This window comes from Hippopotamus amphibius, chromosome 6 (genome assembly GCF_030028045.1).
Source record: "Hippopotamus amphibius kiboko isolate mHipAmp2 chromosome 6, mHipAmp2.hap2, whole genome shotgun sequence".
Taxonomy (NCBI): Eukaryota; Metazoa; Chordata; class Mammalia; order Artiodactyla; family Hippopotamidae; genus Hippopotamus; species Hippopotamus amphibius.
Genome location: NC_080191.1, coordinates 134601717 through 134625619, shown reverse-complemented (window position 1 = coordinate 134625619; position 23903 = coordinate 134601717). Strand labels below are relative to the sequence as shown.

Genomic DNA, 23903 nt, shown 5'->3' with positions numbered 1-23903 from the left:
TGAAAGGGAATGTTGAACCATGTTGTCACTGCAGCTCTGAGGGACACTTGCAACCCATGACTCTAGTCGTCCGGAAGAGTTGACACCATGGTATTGTTGAGCTCACTGCTCACAGAGGCCGAAGGCAGTTGAATGCTCTTATCTACAGTAGGGACTCTTCCACCAACAATTTCATCTGTGTTCCTCTTTGGCCTCAGCAAAATAATGAAGCATTTGGGAGCAAATATACAACCCAATAAACCATAGCTGGATGCCAAGATTGCAAATATTTCCACGGCCACTTTAAACTTGCCTATGGTGCTCAAGTAAGCAGGGACAAAAGAGATCCAGACAATAAAAAAGACCAGCATCCCAAAGGTGATACATTTTCCTTTATAGTAATTATCTGGCAACTGTCAAGCCACAGAGGTTGTAAGAAAGCACAGCAAAGCCAAGAAGACATCAACCCCAAACATAGAGCACAAAAATTCTATAGAACCTTCATTACATTCCAGAATAATCTTTATATTTTGAGATTCCATGTTCTTGTACACCCTTGGGGGTTCCAATACTAAGTAGGCTGTGCATACGCCAATTTCGACTAGAACAGAGATTAGCACAATGAGTTTCCGATAGAGAGGGCGGATAGATATAAGTCGGGTTTTGGATTTGGAAATTCTGTAGGCTAAAAACAGTGAAATAGTCTTTCCAAGAATGCAAGACAGGCAAAGGGAAAAGCCCATTGCCAGAGTGACCTGACGGGCTATGCAGGACCAGTTGTATGGCTTGCCAATGAAGAGCATGGAAGACAGCAACGTGATGACAAGAGAAACCTGAATGAGAAAGCTCAGCTCCCGGTCATTGGCACTCACCAGCGGAGTGTGTCTGTAGATCACATACACAATTGTGACTGCCAAGACCACAAGCGCCCCAAAGATGGAGAGAATGACAAGTGTGAATCCCAGGGCCTCATCATAAGCAAGGAATTCCACCTCTTTCAGCACACACTCGATCTTTTGTGCATTGGACCAATAGTCTTCACCACATTGTTCACATTCTCTTTGACCTAATGAGGAAAGAAAAGAGGACAAACTGCAAAGAAATCCAATTGCCCCCTTCAGCTATGAACAGCCCAGAGGAGTCAAAGGCCTAGAGCAGGACTCAGAGAGACTTTTTAATAGAGAATATATAATATCTCAAAAAAAAGTGATAAAATGGTCTTAGGGTGTGAGGCTGATATTACAGATTGAGAATTGATTTTAATTTTGGAAATTCAGTCTCCCTTCTTGGTTTCAGCTGTTCCTGCATGGGCCTTTTTCAGTAAGATGCCTCTTTCTTTTTCTCCCAATTATCTAATTGAGAAGGGAGGTGTGTACCCTCATAAGCCTGAGAACAATCCACAAATATACGAGAACATTAAAGCTACTAAGGTGAAACAATTAAGAGAGTGTGACAGGGATACAGTTGATTAAAATACGAGTGTTTTCAGTCCTCCATTCAACGTCTCCCCCCACCTATTGAAGAGAATTTTGTCTTTGCCCACTTAGCTTTCCTCTCCTCACCCTCCAGATGTAGATTTGAAAAAATAGGTAGAGAAAGGTTGAGAATTAGAAGAAAGGAAACAAAAACAACCACCACATTGACTGAGGTTGAAAAAACTTTGGGGCATTTAGCTGGGCAGAGGCTCTAAGGGAGAATATTGCAACATAAGAAAAATTTGAGATGAATTTGTGGTAGATCATGAGAGATGCAGGTGAAGACTGGAATTCCCTTTCAATCACTTCTGATTGCTGGACTGGACTTCTCTCGATGTTTCTGTGCAGAGACTGGGCCACATGAGGTCCAAGGAGTTGTTCAGGTTACATTGTTTTCAATTTGTGGGAAATTTCACATTTTTTAAAATTCTCTATTACATAAATTGCTATTGAGGGCCTTTTGGCAAAAGACAAATACAATTTGTTATCCTTAACAGAAGGTAGAGCTAAAAATAAACGTGCTGAAACATGCTTCATAAGGCTAAGCATACCAAGCCCAGCTAAAATTCTGGTCAAGAACAGCAGTTCAACAGGTTGTAGTGAAAAATTCATAGAGCAGTAGGTACGGAATTCACCTGTCCTACAAACTTTCAGTAATTATGGTCTTAAATCAATTGCCTTTAGGGATGTACTTCTAGACCTTCTATTTCTAAATTAGAGATAATTCTGTAAAACATAGAACTGTAATTCACTTATTTACCACTTATTCACTATTTTTCCATAACTAATGTTTAATCTATTTCAGAAATTGAAATAATTCTAAATACTTTTTATAAATCCACGTATTCATATTTCACACTTCATTTCATGTTCCTCTCTTAAATTCATGGATGCACATCTTCTTTCCCAAATGTAGCAGCTTTGGAACTAAAACCCAATGTTATATTTTTTCACACTGCACAGAACATCCAATAGTTTGATGGATTATAATTTTCGTGATAAGTTGTTCATATCTATTTATAAAGAAGGCTCCCAAGGCCCTCTTTTCCAAAACATGTTTAATCTACTTGCATTTTAATATCAATGAAAAAAATGACCATCTCTACCTGGTTCCCGTGACACATGTCCATCAGCACACGGGATGCAGTCAAAGCAGCATATCGGTTCCCCATGACGAATTCCCTTCCGGGTCCCAGGTTGACACAGGTCAGTGCACACTGAATGGGGAAGCTGGCAAAGACAGATACAATGCATGTAACAATGCTCTTTGTCTCTACCTTGTCAGGCTAAGAAAGTTTCCACCTGGATTTCTGTGGAAGTTTTGCGATATCTAGGGAAACCCAGGAGAGCAGGGCAAGAATTACAGATAAAGAGAATAATGACATGGAAAGCCTAGAGGAATTTTGCTAAAAGTCCTATAGCTGATTCTTTCTAGAAATGGGATTCTAGAAAAGTCCTGTGGTTGATTCTAGAAATTAGCAAAGCTAATCCCAAACCTAACTCTTTCTAACCTTGAAGACTCAGACCAAGCTCCATGTCCATGGGGCTCTGAGGAGAGGACAACTTGTCAAGTCTGTTTCTGCTTGAGGCGGTACTCCCAGAATCACCTTGAGGCCTGAGAAAGACTTCTTCTCAGCAAGGTCATCCCAACACTGTCTGAAGATGTGTCATACAGAGTAAGTACAAAACAAAAATGAAAGGTCAATTCCATAGGGAAAATTGCATGGCAAGAAGGAAAAGTGGACAAGGCACAGCACTGGAATATTTTCTCACAAAAAGAGCTTAGAAAACTCAATGGTAAACAAAGGTCTCCCTTTACATTCTACATGGTTGTGCACGTTGAAACCCACTATAAATGCAATGTTTGTAAATCAGTTTATATCTAAAGGTAAATGAAGAGCCTCCTATTTTAAAAGGAGATAAGCTGTATTCCTCCATTAAGCAAAGATTAATTTTGGAAAGTGAAAAGATTCATTTTGAAAATCAGAATTTTCCTGTGTTGAGTTTCCCAAGATAAATCTGAATTAGATAACAATGAAAAAGATCAGAAATCTCTGAGCTCAGCTATGGTATGTAAGATTACTTATGTATGTATTGCTAAACACAATAGATAGGCTTCTTATAAGGTAGGGGGGTGTGTGTGTGTGTGTATGTGTGTGTGTGTGTGTGTGTATCACGACAGAATGACTGTATTTCCTCTCTCCTGACCCAATGTCCTGAAAAGAGCTCTCCATATACCTTTTTTTGAAAATCAGGACAATAAGCTGATGCCTTTTTGCTCTGTTTCTTAGCATTCCTTCCCTTCTCAACCCTCGTGATCTAGCTTCCAACCCATTCACCTCACTAAAGTACTTCTTGCCATGTCTGATAGCCTTTCCTCTAGCCACATTCTCCTTTCTCTCTCTTCAACATTTGGCACTCTTGATCAACCCCTCCTTGAGATGCAGCCTCCTTTATCTTCCACTGGGTTCTTTAATTTCTTCCTTTGGTTCTACTTCCTCTACCCACCTCATCACTGTGGGCATTTTTTTTTGGCTTTGGTCCTTGATCCTCTGCTTTTATCTCTCAATATAAAGCAGCTCATTCATTCCCTTGTCTTCAACCACCAATTCTTTCCCACCTGACCTCCAATTCCAGATCCTAAACTTCCAACATGTTGCTACTCTGAGATTCCACCATCACCTCAAATTCAACACGTTCAAAACTATCCCCACTTACCCTATTTCTCCTCCCAAATTCCCCATTTCTGTCACTGTTGTCACCAGTCTCACCCACCATCTCCAAACATATCTTCTACTACTTGCCCACATGTAACTTCACTCAGGCCCATCTGCTTACCAATCTCCAGACTCAGTTTATTACCATGAGTTAAATCATGCCTTATACCATCTACTAACTGTTGACACAGGACATTTCCAAGGCCAATCCATCAGCATATCCAGTGGATTCTACTCTTGTCCCCTTCAGTCTATTTGCAATATGGCAGATAGAATAATTCTTTAAACTCTAAGTTGGATCATGACTTTTATCTATATTACCAAGATAAAGTTAAAATCTACAGTAATATTAAAAAAAACAAAAACAAAACTCTTCCATGGCTCCCCCATTTCACTCAAAGTCCTTCAACAGCCCACAAGGCTCCATGTGATCTGACCTTCTCTCAGCCCTCTTACCACCTCTCCCACTACTCTTTCTCTCTTACGCTTTCCAGCCACAATGAACACTTTGCTATTCTTCTAAAATGCCATACACAGCCCTACCTCAGGGTTTAGAAGTTGCTGTTTCCTCTGCTTGGAATGCTTTCCCCCTAGATAATGCATGGGTTCACTTTCTTTTCAGTTTAGTTCAAATGTCACCCTAGTTGGGCCTTCTCTGACCACACTATATGAAATCACACCACTCCCCCCAGCACCCTCTATCTCAATCCCTGCTATTTTTCTCTCCCTAACATTATCGCCCATTAAAATACTATACTATATCACATTTATTTATCTTGTATATTACCTGTTTCTTCCCACTGAAATGTTAGTCCCATTAGGCAGGGATTTGTTCTGCTCTGTACATTGACACATCTCCAGTTCCTAGGACAGTGTCTAGCACATATAATATTGTGCTCAATAAATATCTGTTCAATTAATTAATGATTAGATTTTAAGTGCTGTCAGGGCAGTGGTCTTTTTGCAGTGCTTAAGTCATAGTAGATGCTTAGTGAATTTGTACTGAGTTACATTTGAACCAATTTCACTATACAAATATAACCTGAGAATTCTCTGGAGGTCCAGTGGTTAGGACTCCATGCTTTCACTGAGGATGGCATGGGTTCAATCCCTGGTCGGGAAACTAAAATCCCACAAGCCATGCAGCATGGCTGGGTAGGGGGTGGGGATAAAATAAAATAAAATTTATTAAAAAAACAAATACAACCCTAATTTTAATAAAGATGAGAAAAATAAAATTATTATGCTCTAATGAAACACTATTAAAGTAGAAATCTACTAGTACATTTTACTAATTTTCCATCAATTTTTAGTAGAATGAGCATTCTATGAACTTTGTATATACAAGCAGTAACATCTTCTCTTTTTTCATGCAAAACATTATATTGGGCACCTGCTCTATGGCTAGCACCAGGAATACAAAAGGGAACAGTCTCAGGCCCCATTCAGGGAGAGAGCTCTGGGCCACAGAAGGTGGTTTATACTGTAGGCCTAGGGCAGCTCTGTCTTTCTGCAATGATGCAAGTGTTATATATCTGTATTGTCCAATATGGTAGCTCCTCGCCACACATGGAGGTTGAGTACTTGGAATATAGCTAATGTGAGTAAGGAACCAAATTTTTAATTGTATTTAATTTTAATTAATTTTAATTTTAAAAGATATATATGGCTACGGACAACTGTATTGGACAGAGCAGCTCTAAGCCAAAGAAATAAAATGCAGAAGAGAACAATGGCCCCTACAGTGGCAAACCCTAAGTTTTATTTTTATCCTGCCATAATGTATTCAAGAGCTGCTTAAGGCTGGGCTAGGAAAGGGAGGAACTAGTATGTATGTATGTGTGAGTGTGCATGAGTCTATATATATTTATCGATACCTGTGGAAAACCAAGGACCAAAAAAGAGATAAAAAGATCCCCCCGGTATCTGGCACAGCACAGGAGCTTGGAATCTTAACTTTCTTGACATGTATCCTTATGTCCTTTCCCAGTATGATTCAGAGGACTGTTTGGGGGTCTCAGATCTCAGGTCAAAGGGGCCACAGGAGAAGAAGGAAGATACATGAATAAGGAACAAGATGAAGACATTCTTCCCCCAAAAAAGCCTTGCAGCAGCAAAGGGAAAATGCTGGCTGTGCTGACACCCACTTACAGCTCTCGCGCACTCCTGCTGGTTCCTCCAGCAGACTCCCATGGAAGATTAAATTGCCAGCGGCCTTCCGCCACCCTATCGTCTTACTGTAACGCTACAGGTAAACACCAAGCTGCAATATCAAAATCCCTACACTTCTTCTCTCCTACAACTAGTATTTCATTAAGGGTAAAAAGTTCAGCTGTCTGGTGAGGGATGAGGTTTCCCCTGAACTTTCCACAGTGCTTCTCTAGGTGTTATCTTTACATTGTGTAACCAGGGAACCCAGTCTCTAGCTTTTCTTCTAAAATGTTCAAGCCTGCAGTTCTGCATATCAAAGCCCTCTTGTCGCTATAGGAGGTGAAGGGACTAAAATTGTAATAATAATTAATAATAATTCATTATTAATAAGTAAAAATGAATAACAATAATAATAAAAATAACAGCTTTTTATCTGGAGTAAGTACTTTACAACCAATTCCTCAAATCTTACATTCACTGCTTTCCAGAATGATTTTGAAAACAATTTTTTAAAGAATTTTGAAATTTATGAAACAGATTTTTCTCCTATAATTTCTCAATAGAGGAATTTTTGAATGATGTATTAAAGCTTATTGACATGTCTGTGCACCCGTATATATACCATACTGGAAGCTAATGTGCCCTTCATCAAATTATATTATGAACTTGTAAACCCTCCATCCCATTCTTTAACCCTGGGAATAAATAAAGCAAAAAAAAAGGAGGAAGAAATAAAGTTCCTCTAGAACTATGGTCAGAGAGGGAAGGGAAGGACTTCTGGGTTGTCCGAGGGTAATAGTAACTGCTAAACTGTGAATCTCTCCACACAGTCTCTGAAAAAGACCATACAGATTTAAAAGAAAAAACGAGTAAATAAAATCACATGACCCACAACTTCAGCATCATAAAGAGCCTGAAAATACTATGAATTTCAAAGTACTTATAACTAGAGAAGTAGCCATTAAATTCCAGCAAGGCTACCTCTAGAGCTCCCTCCTCATCCCTAGGTGTGAGGGAAATGAGGGAACTTTGGGAAAACTGTGCAGAAAAGAGGAAGGGGTACCAGACAAGCCAAGGTTAGTGGAGAGTAGACAAAATCATTCCTAGAAAAAAAAAATGTTGGGCTATAGGGCAAGGTCTTGAAGGTGGGACTCAAAGCGACAGTTTTACCACTGCAGTGGGTCCAGAAGGTATACAGAGGGAGAAGTGATAGAAAGGGTAAAAAGTAAGAAAGGAAAATTAAGAACTCTGTAGAGACAAGAGTGAACCATAAAAATCAAAAGACACATTAAGCCTTCCCTTTCCATAAAAAAGTCATCCCTTAAATAAACTGCTCTTCACTCTACTAACAGAAGGCAGTCTTGAAATAGAGACTTGTGAGCCACCCCAAACCCACCTTCTTGTCCATAAAAACAACCAAAAATAGAATTGTGCCTCCATATAGTTTTACAACAGGAAGAAAACAGAAAATGAAAATCAAAACTTTCCTGAGAGTGTGGAGAAAAGGGAACCCTGCTACACTGTTGGAGGGAATGTAAATTGGTAAAATCACTATGGAGAACAGTATGGAGGTTCCTTAAAAAACTAAAGATAAACCTACCATATGATCCATCAATCCCACTCCTGGGCATATTCCCAAAGAAAACCATAATTTGAAAAGACACATGCACCCCAGTTTTCGTTGCTGCACTAGTTACAATAGCCAGGTCATGGAAGCAACCTAAATGCCTATAGACAGATGAATGGGTAAAGATGTCATACATATATACAATGGAATACTGCTCAGCCATAAGAAAAAATAATAATACATGTGCAGCAACATGAATGGATCTAGAGGTTGTCATACTCAGCAAAGTAAGTCAAACAGAGAAAGACAAGTATCATATGATATCGCTTATATGTGGAATCTAAAAAAAGGCTACAAATGAACTTATCTACAAAACAGAAATACAGTTACAGATGTAGAAAACAAACTTATGGTTACCAGGAGGTAATGTGGGGGAGGGATAAATTGGGAAATTGGGATTGGCATGTACACACTACTATATATAAGATAGATAACTGATAAGGACCTACTGTATAGCACAGGTAACTCTACTGAATACTCTGTAATGGCCTATATGGGAAAATAATCTAAAAAAAAAGAGTAGATATATGTATATGCATAACTGATTCACTTTGCTGTACACACGAAACTAACACAACATTGTAAATCAACTATACTCCAATAAAAATTTTTTTTAAAAAGCTAAAAATAGAGTTACCACATTATCCTGCAATCCCATTCCTGGGCATATATCCAGAGAAAGCCATAATTCAAAAAGATACATTTACCTCAATGTTCACTGCAGAAAGACAAAGACCATATGATATCACTTATATGTGGAATCTAAACTATGACACAAATGAACATATCTATGAAACAGAAACAGGCTCACAGATATAAAGAACAGATTTGTGGTTGCCAAAAGGGAGTGGGGTGGGGGAGAGAAGGATTGGGAGTTTGGGGTTAGCAGATGAAAGCTATTATATATAGAATGGATAAACCACAGAGTCCTACTATATAGCACAGGGAACTATATTTAATATCCTGTGATAAACTGAATATATGTAACTGAATCACTTTACTGTACAGCAGAAATTAACACAACATTGTAAATCAACTATACTTCAATAAAATTTTTTAAAAAACATTCCAATAAATTAAAATTCCCCTCTAAAACATACACACGCTACCATTAAGCAGAAGAATACTGTAACACTTTAAATAAATATACTAGCACTTCAATTAAGTATTTTCAGAAAAGTACTTGGAGGTGTTAAAAATATCTTGAATCAGATATTTTAAAATTTAAAACATCAATGGATATAAGACTGGAAGACATGAAAAAAAGTTCATTTATCTCAGGAAAGAAACTAAAGAAAAGCCAAAACCACTTCAGAAATTAAGATAAAAGTCATAAGGTGATCAAAAAAATATATATTTGAATGAAAAGTTAATAAGGGGCATTGAATAAAGGCAGGAAAACAATAAAGAGAACAAGGAAGATATAAAGAAAAAAGCAAAAATTATCAGAAAAAAGTGAATAAAAGGAAAAGACGAAGTCAAACACTTTGGAGTACTTGAAGAAGGAAAACAAAATCATAGAATTAATATTTAAAACTACAATCTAAAGCTGGGACGAAGTGAGACAGTAGCATGACATGTATACACTACCAAATGTAAAATAGATAGTTAGTGGGAAGCTGCTGCATAACACAGGGAGATCAACTTATGACGGGTGATGACTTAGAGGGCTGGGATAGGGAGGGTGGGAAGGAGTCACAGGAGGGAGGGGATATGGGGATATATGTATAAATACAGCTGATTCACTTTGTTGTACAGCAGAAACTGGCACAATAGTGTAAAGCAATTATATTCCAATAAAGAGCTTAAAAAAAATGAACCTAAAAAAAAAACACAAACAAAAAAACCTACAATCCAAGAAAATGTTCCAAAAACAAAAGATCTAAATATATAGAGAGAAAAGATTTGTATTTTATTTGGGAAAATTAACTTGAGATAGTCAGCTCTAGGTTTCTGATAATCCACAGTGCCTAAAGCAACACAGAAATGCAATCCTCTCTCTCTATAAACTAGTGAGATGTTAGAATAACTAACCTCTGATGATTCAGTGTTCCAAAATATTGTCACATTCTTAGCCATCACGAGTTCAAATTTAGATTCTGTGAATATATATTCTCCAACCTTCACAAAGGCAATCTCTCCATTATCATCTAATTGCCAATTTATAATATCATAGTATCCAGTCACATCTCCATTATCATCAATTTGTATTCTCATTCCATTATGGGTTGTAAACTTAAGCATCTTCAAATAGTACATTAACTAGAAAAAAAGTGGGGGGGGGGGGTGGGACAAGAGAGAAAAAACAATTTGTAAAAATTTGATTGCTTAGAAAACAGGGTTTATAAAGAAAATAATCTCAAAACTCATATCTAATTCATGGGACTGAATTTTTTCCTTTTCCTCTATACCTTTGCTGTCTAATACAACATCTTCTAGCCACATATGACAGCTGAAACTTGAAAAGTGCTGGCCAAATTGAGATTGGCTATAAGTATAAAATACACACTGGGTTGCAAAAAGTTAGTTCAAAAAAATGTAAACTTTCTCATTAATAATTTCATATGATTATTTTTATTTTTCATGATTATGACCACAAGTTAAACTATTATTTGGGGTTAAATAAAATAAATTTAATTTCATCTCTTCTTTTATTTTTTAATTTGGTTACTAGAAAAATTTTAATTACTCGTGTGGCTTTTAAATTTCTATTGGACAGTACTAATCTATACCAAAGTAAAGTGGTGGCTAATATTTCCTAATACCTACACACCTAGGGAAGAGAGGATATTCCCTCTTAGATTTCTTCACTGATAGGTACCAGTGTACCCTACTACCACCATTCCCTTCCCTGTATGTCAGGTGATAGAGACGAGATCAACAAGACCCATTCCCCACCCTTGTAAAGCTCACAGTCCAGTGGGAGGCCTAGACAAATAAACAGGTACTAGCAGTAAATTCAATGCGCTCTATGTTGCTGATGTGGAAAGAGTGTTGAGAGGGCATAGATGAGGGACTGGCTAACTAACTGCCTTAGGAAAACTGAAGGAGGTTTCCCCAGGAAGTGGCCATCTGAGCTGGGTTTTTAAAAATTAGGCTGACAAATACTGCGGACAAGGAGATTCTAAGCCAAGGGAATAACACGTGAGCCAAGGGTGTACCAAAGAGGCTGTTGCCAAGAGTACAAAAGTGGATGGAGCTGATTGTACACCTACAGAATGATCTCATAGACATCAGCAGGAGCCCCCTAACAAAATAATACCTCTTGCTCCAATCAGTCAACCTTTGCTGGGTAGGCGCATGTGTCCTTTGGCTTGAAGGTAACCAGTCTGCACTGAGATATATCCTGTGCCCTTGGTTTTTTGTCAGCACCACATGCCGGACTTCTATTTCCCGACCAGAGGGCCCAGTCCAATCTCTAACCTTCCACAAATCAGAGAGAATGCACAACATAGCAGAAAGAGCCTGAATTATGGTGTATGATGATTTGGAGTCATATTCTAGTCCTGTCAAATGACATAACCTTGGGCAAATCATATATCCTAACTAAGCATTAGTTTCCCAGTCTGTAAAAAAAGGGAAGTCTTTCCTGCCCACATCTGTCATAGGGATTAAGGTAATATAGCTGAAAGGTTTTAGGAAGTCAGTATACCAAGGTAAGTATCATAATAATCACCATCCACCACTAGGGCTACTCCAGGTCACTTGCCCTTTTATCTCTCCCTCCTTTACTGTATGCTGTTCTCAGTCATCATGAAATCTACATCAGAGTTCACAACAGGGTGACTTTTATTGCCAAGTCCACTGGGGAGAGGCACATTTTTCTTTTCCAATCTTCAGAGGAGTCAAGCAAGGAGATTTTCAAAGGCTGCCACCATACAACCTTTCCATAATTCCATCTGTTTACCAGCATTGGATGGTAGGACATCATTTCCTACCAGCAGGCATGCAAAAGAATTTAGAAATGTCCAAATAAACCACCAGAGTAAAAGGTATCATTTTGGTTTTAATTAAATCACAACTTTTTACTTTTTGATGCATTTATGAAGCTTTCTTTTTTTTTTCTTTTTTTATGCTCTTTATTGGAATATAATTGCTTTACACTCTTGTGCCAGTTTTTGAGGTACACCAAAGTGAATCAGCTGGAAGCTTTCTTAAATGTGCCTATTAACGCTCTCTACTGTGAGGTCTTGCTTTCAGTTTCAACTTACATCATTCAGGGAAAGTGTTAAGGAGCATGAATTCTCTCTTGGACTAAACCATCAGCATTAACCCTGACACTATGTGGTCCTTGACCCTCCTTAAAAACTCTTTTCTCTGTAGTCCTAATACATATTTGTTGCTTTTTTGAGAAAATTGAAGTTGTAATATTGAAATCTTCAAATAATAAATTAGAGGGTTGTTGTTTACCATATAAAAGGGTCCTATTTATTAAGGAAAAAAAAGTACTCAGAGGATTTCTTTTGAAATGAAAGAACTCACCGATATCATAATTTCCTATTTTGAATTTACCACAATTTCCCTAGTACCAATGAACAACTTAGTACTCAGATCTTGCTTTCTAAATTCCATTCTCCAGTAAATAGAAATAAGACTCTGGAGAAACACCTCAAGACTGGGACAGAGAAATACATGATGAGCCTGGAACATCTTAGCATTCCAGAAAGTAAATTAATCAGAAATTACAGTGACATATCAAAAGGAAATAGAAGCCAACTCAAAGTGGCTCCCAATTGTCAAACCTGGGGAATTTTGAGCAATAAAATACATAATAATAGTTATGATTATTATATTCATAGAACAGAATAAATGTCCATGAGTCCATATGATATAGATTAGTGAGGGAAAAGTATAATTCCAGTTAATAAATGTAGAAGAAGTGAGGGAAATAGAAAAATCACCATTTTAAAAATAACATAGTAATACTTGTTTCAGGCAATAATCATCAACGAATGCTAAAATTTGTGGATCAAAGCACTATGAAAAACAGAATATTTTCAGAGCTTCAAAATATTGCCCCACAATATAACTATTAATGACAAATGGAAACATAGTAACTTTATAATGAAAAAAACATGGTGACATCACTGTCACTAAGTAATCAACATTAATGTCAGCATCAACGAGACATAGTGACGTCATGTACCTCCTGATACGAGACATTGAAAAGGATACATATCACTTTCACAGTATTCTCGCCAAAAATTCATAACCTAAATGTAATCATGAGGAAAGAAATTAAACATAAATTGAAAAATATTTTATAAATAGGTGGCCAGTATTTATGAAAAGTATCATGTTCATTAAAAAAAGGAAAGGATGAAGAACTGCCACAGATTGGTGGAGGCTAAAGAGACACAAAACTAAGTGCATTGTGGGATAAACATGAAAATAAAAATACAAATAAAGATGCTGTGGTTCCAGACACTGTGGACTCTGCTGGGAGTGACAAGCAATTTGGTGTGGCTGGAGAATGAAGTGGTGAGGGCCATGGAAGGAGTAATAAAGTCAGAGATGCTGACGGCCTAGATCATAGAGGGCTGACAGTGTCAGACCAGGGATGCTCACACTTTATCCTTTATAGGAGAGGGGAGGTACTGAGGGATCTAAACAGAGAAGAACTCTGATTAGGTGTGCATCTTGGTGAGACCATTAGGGCTTCTTTGTCCCAACATGAATTGTTGGGATGTCAGACCTGAAACAGGAGATGTAAGAGCCAATCTCCAAGGTGGTCCCAATAATCTTCACCTCCTGGCCTTCATGCCCCTCTGACACTGCACAAAGACTACATCTTCCAGTTGCCTTTGCAGCTACATGTGCTGCGTATAACCAGATCCTAGCCAATGGGATGTAAGAATAATTGTACATAATTACCAGGAAATGTCCTTAAATGGGGAGATATATGCATCTCTGCCTTTCCTCCTTCCTGCTGGTTAGAGTGTGGGCATGACGGTTGAAGCCCAAGTAGCCATATGGAATTATGAGGTGAACCCACAGATTCAGAGTGGTGACATAACAAGGCAGAATGAACCTCGATCCCTAAGCCACTCTTTCAGTCCCAGAATGCTAATCTCTAAACTTCATTTATATGAATGAAAAAAAACCTATCCTGTTTATGGCACTGTTTTTTGGCGGGGGGGGGGGGGGGGGGGTTCTATCATTCACAACAAACCTAATAATAACTCTGGTAACCAGTTTGCAAGGCAGAAATACAGACACAGATGTAGAGAACAAACATACGGACACCAAGTGGGGAAGGTGGAGGGGTGGGTTGGGGTGAGATGAATCAGGAGATTGGGACTGCCATACATACAATACTAATAAGTAAAAAGATGTCAAATTGTACACTTTAAATATATGCAGTTTACTGTATGCCAATTGTATCTCAATAAAAGTTCTTAAAGAAAAAATAATAATAATAACTCTGTTAACAAATCGACACTCTAAAATGCCCATTTAGGTAACATAAGCAAGCCAATCTTTTAGGTGGGCATGTGATAAAATCATGTCTATGAAGTACAAAAGCAGATCAATGGTTTTAATAGTATGAATGTTTTCCATGTCAAACTATATCATGAAGTAAAACAAACAACAACTCACCTGCCAAGGCTCAAAATTAGGTATATACGCACAGGTGTTTCCTGGAATATATGGCCCGCGTCCTTCTTCACATATACTTAGACGATCCAGGGCATAGGCCATAGAATACACAGCTTGTCTGACATTGTTTGTAATTCTTAGCTGAGACACATCCAGGTAGGTATTTTTAAGATCTTCCAACTTCTCCTCTCCAGTACAGAATTTATCAGACATGGCATGCAATCTGTCCTCTTTACCAGTCATATTCACCCTGTGGTCAGTGTTGTACGGAACACTGCTATTGGGCCAAGTACAGTTAAAAGCAGTTTGCCAAAATTCAATGGCCAGCATGTCATTTGGGTCCTTGCCAGGATGTACATCATAAAGAAACTCTTTTAAGCCTGGTATATCAGCTCTTGGGATTGCAAACCCAATACTTCCACCAAAATAGGGGAAATATTCAGGCTTTGCAATGAGAGCTGAGGTGATCCAGGCTTCGCTCGCTATCCATGTTCTGTCAGTTATGTTATGATAAACCATCTCCAGCACGAAAGGACTTAGGTCAATGTCAGAGGCATAGAGTACAATGACTCTGGCAGTGGAGTTCCTGATAGCATCAATAGCTTTTTGCATTTTCTCATTAGAATAGACTTTGGGAATGGTTTCGGAGAATGCAACACAGAGGTTGACACTCTCCATTTTTTCCTTAAAAATTTTTACTCCATATTTTCCGTAGTCATCATCAGCTGCTGTGGCACCTATCCAGACCCAACCAAAACGTGGGATAAGTTGTACCATGGCCTCTGACTGCATCTTATCACTGGCCACTGGGTGAAGATACGATGGAAATTGGTATTTGTCACTGAGAAGTGAGGAGGTAGAGGCATAGCCCACCTAAAGTTGAAAACATTCATGCAGTTATTAGAAAGCAATAACCAAATCTCAAATTACACAACCTCTGAGTATCTGTATTGGAGAAGGAGGGAATTTAACAATTCTCCCTTTATTATCACATCCTTCCATAGACAGAGGACTTCTACTCCTCTCCCTGCTCTGTGGGTGGTGGGGACTGTTAGAGGGAGCACGTTGGGCCTCCCTATCCACCCTTTTCCCACCCCACCCCAAGGGATTGGAGGAGCTAATTATTAAGGTCATGACATTCAGTGCCCACTTTTCATTCTCAGGGTCACAGCACTGAAAGGGAGGTCATCAGCCCTTTTATCTATGTTTTCTCGAGACTTAGGTGTGTGATTGAAGCCATCAAGGCTCTTTCTCAGATCTAACTCCTCATCCATACAGATGATGGAGTAAGGACTGGCCCAGTTCTCTCTCTCTCTCTCTCTCTCTTTTTCTCTCGCCACCACTTTCCCTCTTTTCTCCTCTTCTCTTTCCTTGTTTCTCTCTGCCAGGACTTCTTCCCAAGACGTACATTGAGAAAGATGGTAGGAAACTCCATTTCAACCTCAAGTTTAAGTCTTATTCTCCAACCAAGTTACTAGAAGCCCTCATGTTATAGGCACTTGCTAGATAAATGAAGAGGTATTTTTCTCATTTCGTCAGTGCTCCTTGTGCGTATTTTCTATCGGTGAGAACTTAAGAATGAAAGTAGAATGGCCAGTAACATGAATTTCTGACAATCTTACATACATTTCTGCTGTACCTTACCCTCAACCTCAGCGACTCTGAAGTTAAGAAGATATGTCACATTCTCTCCCCTCCCGTCCCATTGCCATCCCATGTATTACTGCCTCACCTCCAATAAGACATCCTATTTTATAATTACATAGCTCCATGATTGCCAATTCTTTCATAAGTGACAGATTATTCCTATTTTTCTCTTTATCCTTTGTCTTATTCTTACTCCGCTGGATGAAGTTTACATTCTTCTTTGGAACCTTACAAGCACCAACATTATGGAAGCCATATGTAGGAAAGAATCTCATTTAGGAAGCAGAGACACCTGATTTCTAATTCCGGCAACATAATCAGTGAAGATTGTGGACAAGTTACTAAAACCTGCTGAACCTCAGCTTCCCCATGAGTGAAATCAAGGTTATGACATGTACATTTTAAGGTTGCTCAGTATATTAAATGAGACAACATGTGAAAGTGTTTATTGTACATAAGATTTCTTTTGCCCTCTTTGCACATTTACTACAAGACAAATGAGATCTATCTAGAGGTTTCTAGTAGGTGCCTTGTCCACAGCTGGTATTTGGTGGAAGGCAGAGCTTGCAGCAGCAGTAGTTTATCTGAGCTGCACAAAGCCCACGCTGGGGATGTCGGCTGTGTCACCTGACCCCTCCCCTCGGTTCTGTTTCTCAGTGTTATCCTGTTCTTCCTACATTTATAAGACACACTATGTAAATGCTACTTTTTACAAAATTATTTTAACTTCTCCCATTACTTCAGTAACACAAATAAGCGTAATCATCCTTCATGTTAATAAGTTCTGATGATACTTTTGTGAACCATCCCTGGAAATAAATACAGAGCTTTACTTATATTTTCTTAATAATCCATTCTTCCTAATATCATCTATTCTTAGATTGAAATGGGTCACTGTCCCTGAATTTAAAATAATCTGTCACGGAATCTAAAATAAAAAAATGGTACTGATGAACCCAATGACAGGGCAAGGATAAGGATGCAGATGCAGAGAATGGACTGGAGGACACAGAGTTGGGGGGGCGGGGGGTGAAGGGGAAGCTGGGATGAAGTGATAGAGTAGCATAGACATATATACACTACCAACTGTAAAATAGATAGCTAGTGGGAAGTTTCTGTATAACAAAGGGACATCAACTCGATGATGGGTGATGCCTTAGAGGGCCAGGACAGGGAGCGTGGGAGGGAGTCGCGGGAGGGAAGGGATATCGGGATATATGTATAAATACAGCTGATTCACTTTGGTGTACCTCATAAACTGTTACAAGAGTGTAAAGCAATTATATTCCAATAAAGAGCTTAAAATAAAATAAAATAAAATAAAATAAAATAAAATAAAATAAAATAAAATAAAAATAAAATAATCTGTCAATTAGCATCCAAACACTCTGTATTGTGAAATACCCAAGCTCATTTCAGTATGTTAGTGTATGAACAAAAAGGGTCATGATTAATAAGTATTAATACATGATTAACAAGCGTTAATACAGGCCAGAAACGAAATGAGTTCCTTATACCATTTACCAGTCAACCAACAAGTATTTCTCGATCACGTACTCTGTTCCTCACCCAGTGCTTCAGAGTGTATTGCCTACTGAGCTGTCAACATAACAAATCACTGGGTCACCGTCTCAAGTTCAGAATTAAGGCAGGCTCCTAAGGAACGTAGAAGAACCTGAAATCACCAGTCACACTTGCGGAGGCCAGACGGAACAGAGTGACTAGGGGGCATCAGCATCACCACCATCCTGTTTGTCTCTGTAACTTATCCCAGCCTCACCTGAGCACCTTACGTACTCTTCGCTGCACTTTCGCGCAGCTTGTGTTTATAAGTTAGTACCCAGCCCAATATTCTGAAATACCTGAGGTCAGTAATACAACCCTACAATTCTTGAAACAGCAACCGACAAGGATGATCCACCTGCTCCAACAATTCCTGCCAGCATTGCCCCGGTGCTGTTTCTGAAATTGGGCTTGTTTTCTTCCTGCCCTGTGAGGAATACCAATGCCGCTTCCACGGATTTGGAGATGCGGAAACAGGTATCAAAGATCTGATAGCCCAAAGTGATGTTGGGCAAAATGTCCTTCCTTTCATTAATCTCCCTGATGGTGTGGATCATGGTTTTCATCCAGCGGAATCCCCGGAAGTTGAACCTGAAAAGGAAAGAGTTTTTGTAAGGCCTTAGTCAGAGGGTGGACCTGTGGAGGGGAAAGCAGCTTTTAGCTGGGATTGGAGCTGAGAGCATTTTGCCAAAACATCAGCAGGGGCCTGCCTTGTGTGAGTATGTCAGTATTTCATAAAAAGATATTGTGAATTTAAAGGGTTCAAGTATGAATGATAGTCATAATTGAAATCATAGAATTGGTTTGGGCCGGGAAGCGTCTTTTTGGACAGCTGATTATCTCTTTTCACAAAAATATTCTTATATTCTCAACTCTCTCCACCACGCAGAGCACACGATAATCCCTCAATACATTTTTCCCCATTCATTGGAAGTCCCTGGTACCCTATGAGTCTCCTTTCCCTCCTCTTTACCTTCCTATAGGTTTCTGTTTTCTTCTGGATGTTAATTATAATAATAAAAGTTTTATAAATACATGAAAACAATCATGATAGGACTACATAAAAGCAATACATAATATTTATATATACTATATATATTATGACTCCTGCCATGATTTGATTGCTAATGTTGAGATTTTTTATTGAGAAATATCTCTTTCCTATCATTCTCACATTTAACCATGAATGAGATGCTTCCCCCTTTCCATTCCCTAGCCATAAAAAGGAAAATTATTTCTCTTATAGTCCCTCACCACATTTTTTTCAATTTCTTCTCCATTAAAAATTACTATTCTATTTACAGCTCTCTTTCTTTCTTCCCAGTTTTAATCAAACTTTTAATCTATCTCAATGCAAGGACCTCAAGGATGTTTTCTCTTAATGTCCTCTGTAGCTGTAGTATCTAATTCCATATCTCCTACTCAATAAATATTTTCAAATTAAATATCTAATAGGAAATAGCCCTGTTGGCAGATTAGATTTTTTCCTCCATGTCTCTTTAACTGGATGTTTTAGTTTAGTTTAGCTTTGCCCTTCATTCAACACATAGTTATTGAGTTCCACTAGTGCTAGTCACTATAAATACAATGGTAAAAAATATAGGCACTGCAGTGTCTGGGCAAAGAAACAGAAAAATAGACAAGCAATGCGCAAAATGAAAACACAGTGATAGGGATAGACATAGGGACCAGGAGTTAAAGGAGTGGGGGGACCTTGCCCTGGGGGACTTAACAGCCAAGCTGAGGCTTGAAGGATGACATAAAATCATGGGATGAATGCTGCAAGCAGAGGGAACAGTATGTGTGAAGGCATGACAACAAAACAACCTAACATTCTGGGAATGGGAAGATCAGGACACTCGGAGAATAGGGTAGGAACAGGTATGGCAAGGGAAGAGGAGACTGGAGAACCAGCAGCCTGAACACGAAGGGCTTTATCGTCCCAAGACAACTGGCCCCTGAATTTGTGTGGATGGCCATACACATTGGCATACCCATCTTTGAAATGAATATAGCAGTATATTTTTTAAGGTGAGAGAGTAATACATTTCAAGAGCTAGAAAAAGTTCACCTGCTTTGAATCAGAGAATTTATCCGAAGGTATTGTTCTTCCCAAAGGAAAAAACTAGGTATGTTCCAAACTGTTCATTTTAGAATAATCTATAATATTGAAAAATTGGAAAGAATTTACATGCTCAGCAATAATAAATTGTGGTACATTGACTTGATAGGAACATTTTCCATCATTAAAAAACTGTAATTAGAGAAATTGCACTGCAGCATGCATATAATATTGGGTAAAACAGTCTGTATGCAAAGTTGTTTCTATATTATAATTGAAACTACACAAATTATGTGAACATTTGGATAACTATCAACAGGAAAAAATTTTAAATGAATACAGGATAATTACTGAAAGGGCAGGATTTGGAATGATTTTTCTTTCATTTGTTGATTTCCATTATGAGATAGTATTGCTATACAATGTATATCTTTTGTTCCCCAGAAAATTTCTCTAAATCCTAATTTTGTTTAGAAAAACCAAAACAAGAATTAAAAGACTCCCTTCTTCCTTCCACTTCACTCTCTTTCTCTGCTGTAAACAACATTTTCAAAAAAATAGAAGTCTTTCTCTTCTGTACACTTTGACTGATGGCCAATCAAAATTAGTATCCTGTTAAAATTGTGGGTTTCAGAATGAGACTTCTCCAAACTCCAACCTGCATATCTAGACCAGTTATAGGTAAACATTAATAATGCCAAAATGAAATTGGTATCCACTTGGGCCCAGCCTGGCTACTGAATACCACCTATCCAGGCCTCCCATGAGGGCTCTCCCATTAGGAGGTAAAGTTGCATCACATGAAGGAGTATTAAGAGGCTTGGAGAACATTGAAACTGGGTACAGGTAGATAGCAACTGTTGATGGTTGTCAGTGAAAAGTAATTGTACAGCTCTAATTTTGAAGAAAATATATCAAAAATTGTAAATATGTTATTATTTTCCAATGTTATTAATATCCAATATATAGGTATGTTTAGGATGGATTTAAGTGCTGGGAAACTTTTAGTCTTATATGGCATAAAGATGAGCAATTTGGGTTTCAGTCAACAAGCTGGGAGCCAAGTAGAATCCCCACAATGATGCCTTACATTACTGATCCACATTCAGGACAGGGAACTGGCCTTTAAGATGCCCTGGACCACGCGAAACATTGCATACAAAATATGAAGAATCAGGATGTCATCAGACTTCTCGGCAGCCACACTGGAAGTCAGAAGATGCTCAAGCAATCCTTTCAAGGATCCTTAGGCTTGAGTTAAAGTCAAGATGGACTAAGCACACACCACCCTCTCTCTCCCACTGATTACAATTAAGATCCCTGAACTGAATATATAAAGCAACTACAGACTACTCTGAAAATTAAATAAGAATAGGTGGACTAGAGAGGTAAATCAAAATATCCCTGATACAGTGAATTATTTTTTAAATGAGACATACTTACTTCTCACTACTGTGTCAATCACAGAGGATATACCAAACTATTTTTTAATGAGGGAGTGGATTTTTACTAAAAATATGTATATTTGCTTTTCTATTTTACCTTGCTAGGAAGATAACCTTCAGAAGCTCCAATGAAAGGTGAAGAACAAGGTAAGTGATTCCACTAATGAAATATGAGTGTACTATATTTTGACAAACTCTGGTTTTCATTTTATGTTATCAAAGATTTAATCAGTGAAAACTTCTCTGATAAATAATGAATTGACTCTAAATAACATAGTCATGAGGAAAAGCACTTCTTTCCAACTACCCTTTGTTTCACTGTAAGAATGGAAAAGAATCAGAAGGTCCAGGAAAGAATTAAGTAGGGACTGATTAAAAACCTTACCTTTTGCCAACAGCACATCCATCCCTTTAGTGATATCTTAAATATGTATCATCGAAATATGACCAAAGGAAAGGAGTTATGGTCAGTAAAGATTTAGTTGTATAAGAAGTTGCCAAAATTTTTATTGCATGCTTTTGTAATTACAATTACCATGCAGCATCATGGAAGTGACGAAGATCTGATGTAAAATGTCCAATATAAAACTGTGTCCATGCTGTGGCCACAACTATGCAAAAATTATGGTTGCATTCATATAAAGGGCTGAGAAAGAATATAAGGAAATGAAAAGGAAAGCTGCTTTGTTACAGTAATAGAATAGTGTGGATAATTATTTTCCCTTAATTTCTGGCATTCTTTTCATATTAAAAGTGTGTGTATGTTTCACACCCAGAAATATAGCCCATGTTTGCCTTTCTTACAATGGGGATTCTTAGCAAATGTAGATGATCAGTCATGGATCCCATTTCTTGACATGACAATTTGGGGATGAGAGGAGTAGGGCAGAAGTCTTCCAGCTGGAGGAATCTTGCTATGAACACTAGCTCATAAATAAATCAACATTCCGGCACTGTGTATTTTCACTTGAGGAGACTTTAGTCTAACAACAATTCAAAGTAAATCTGCGACACTGCACAATTCTGCATCAATGATTCTCAAACCTTAATGTGTACATGAATCATCAGGAGGTCTTGTCAAAATGCAGATTCTGATTCAGCAGATGTGGGATACAGCCTGAGATTCTACATCTCTGAACAGCTCTTAGGTGATGCTGATGCTAACGGTCCACAGACCACCCTCTCAGTTCTTGTTTCTAAGCAATCCTAGAATCTCTGCCTTGGAGAGATGGAGGCACAGAAACAGCAAGTACCCATCTTGAGTCCAACAGTGTCAGGGTCAGGACTGGCATGATGGCTCCGGTCCCAGACTCTCACTCCCACACCCATCACTCCTTCACTCCCACCTCCTACCACTGATGTGAAAAGAAAACAAAAAGAATGCTTACTTACCCTTCACATTTTGCTGATACTGGCTCCAAAGTAGACTCGTTTGCTGGGATGATCCTGGAATGAACAGGAAACAATCCACCGATAACAAGTGAATGGTTTTTGGCATCTACATACCCAGTCAAATCAAACTTGCCCAGCAGCTGACAGGTCTGTTCTTCTTGCTCTTCTTTGCCTTCAATGCCCCATTCAGCCCATAAAAAAGCAAGTAATCCTAGAACCAAGAATTTCTTTCTGCTAGCCATTTTAATAAGGTGAGTTTGGGAGAAACGACCAGTGTTAAAAGTTTTAACGAGGCACCTTGATAGAGCGTTCTAGCAAGTGTGTGTGTGCCCTCTCCCAGTGGACTCAGCTTGCCACTACTTGCTACCTAATTGTCATGCCTCAATCAATCACAGAGCCTCACACTCACCTGCAATTTTTGGATCTGAACTAGGAGCTGAGTAATCCTTTTCAAAAGAGCCTCATAAAAAATCTCTTTTATGCTTAGTAATAATATATAATGACATTATAGTGGGTTTTGAGTTTAAAATAGATCCACTCTGTAGAAACTGTCCCTTGTACGTATGTATGTGTGTATTTGCTGGCTGCTTTGGGTCTTCGTTGCTGCAAGCGGGCTTTCTCTAGGTGCAGAGAGCAGGGGCTACTCTTTGTTGAGGTGCTCGGGCTTCTCATTGCGGTGGCTTCTCTTGTTGCAGAGCATGGGCTCTAGGTGCGCTGGCTTCAGTAGTTGTGGCACATGGGCTCAGTAGTTGTGACTCGCGGGCTCTAGAGCACAGGCTCAGTAGTTGGGATGCACGGGCTTAGCTGTTCCACAGCACGTGCGATCTTCCCAGACCAGGGATAGAACCTGTGTCCCCTGCCCTGGCAGGTGGATTCTTAACCACTGGGCAACCAAGGAATCCCTTTTTCTTGTTTATCAGCCTCATTCATTCTCATTTCAGCCAGCCTTATAGGAGCTGCTCTTGCCCCAAAAGTGAAGAAGGGCATTCTGCTTCATCACGAAGTATAAAAACAGGAGACATCAGCCAAGCTCTTTCTTTAGGGGTACAGAAAAAGTTGAATGGAAAACCATGGGGAATTTGGACTAGAAGACATTTTGAATCTGTGTTCTGCCACTTATATTAGTGTGATGGTGGGAATGTCACTTAATTTATATGCCTCAAGTTCCTCATTAGTGACTAGGATGATACTAAGCTACCTTAGAAAAATTCTGTAAAGTCCGTAAGAGCTCAAGGAATATTTTTC

At 38.6% G+C, this 23903-nt stretch overlaps 1 protein-coding gene across 1 annotated transcript; it reads right to left on the bottom strand.

Annotated features, from left to right (window-relative positions):
* Positions 1-62: 62 nt before the first annotated feature.
* Positions 63-22900, bottom strand: LOC130855782 (vomeronasal type-2 receptor 1-like). Its single transcript, XM_057739750.1, is given in 6 exon segments — positions 63-1045; positions 2561-2684; positions 9984-10211; positions 14550-15422; positions 18059-18350; positions 22659-22900. Coding segments are annotated over 6 exon segments (2742 nt in total).
* Positions 22901-23903: the final 1003 nt, after the last annotated feature.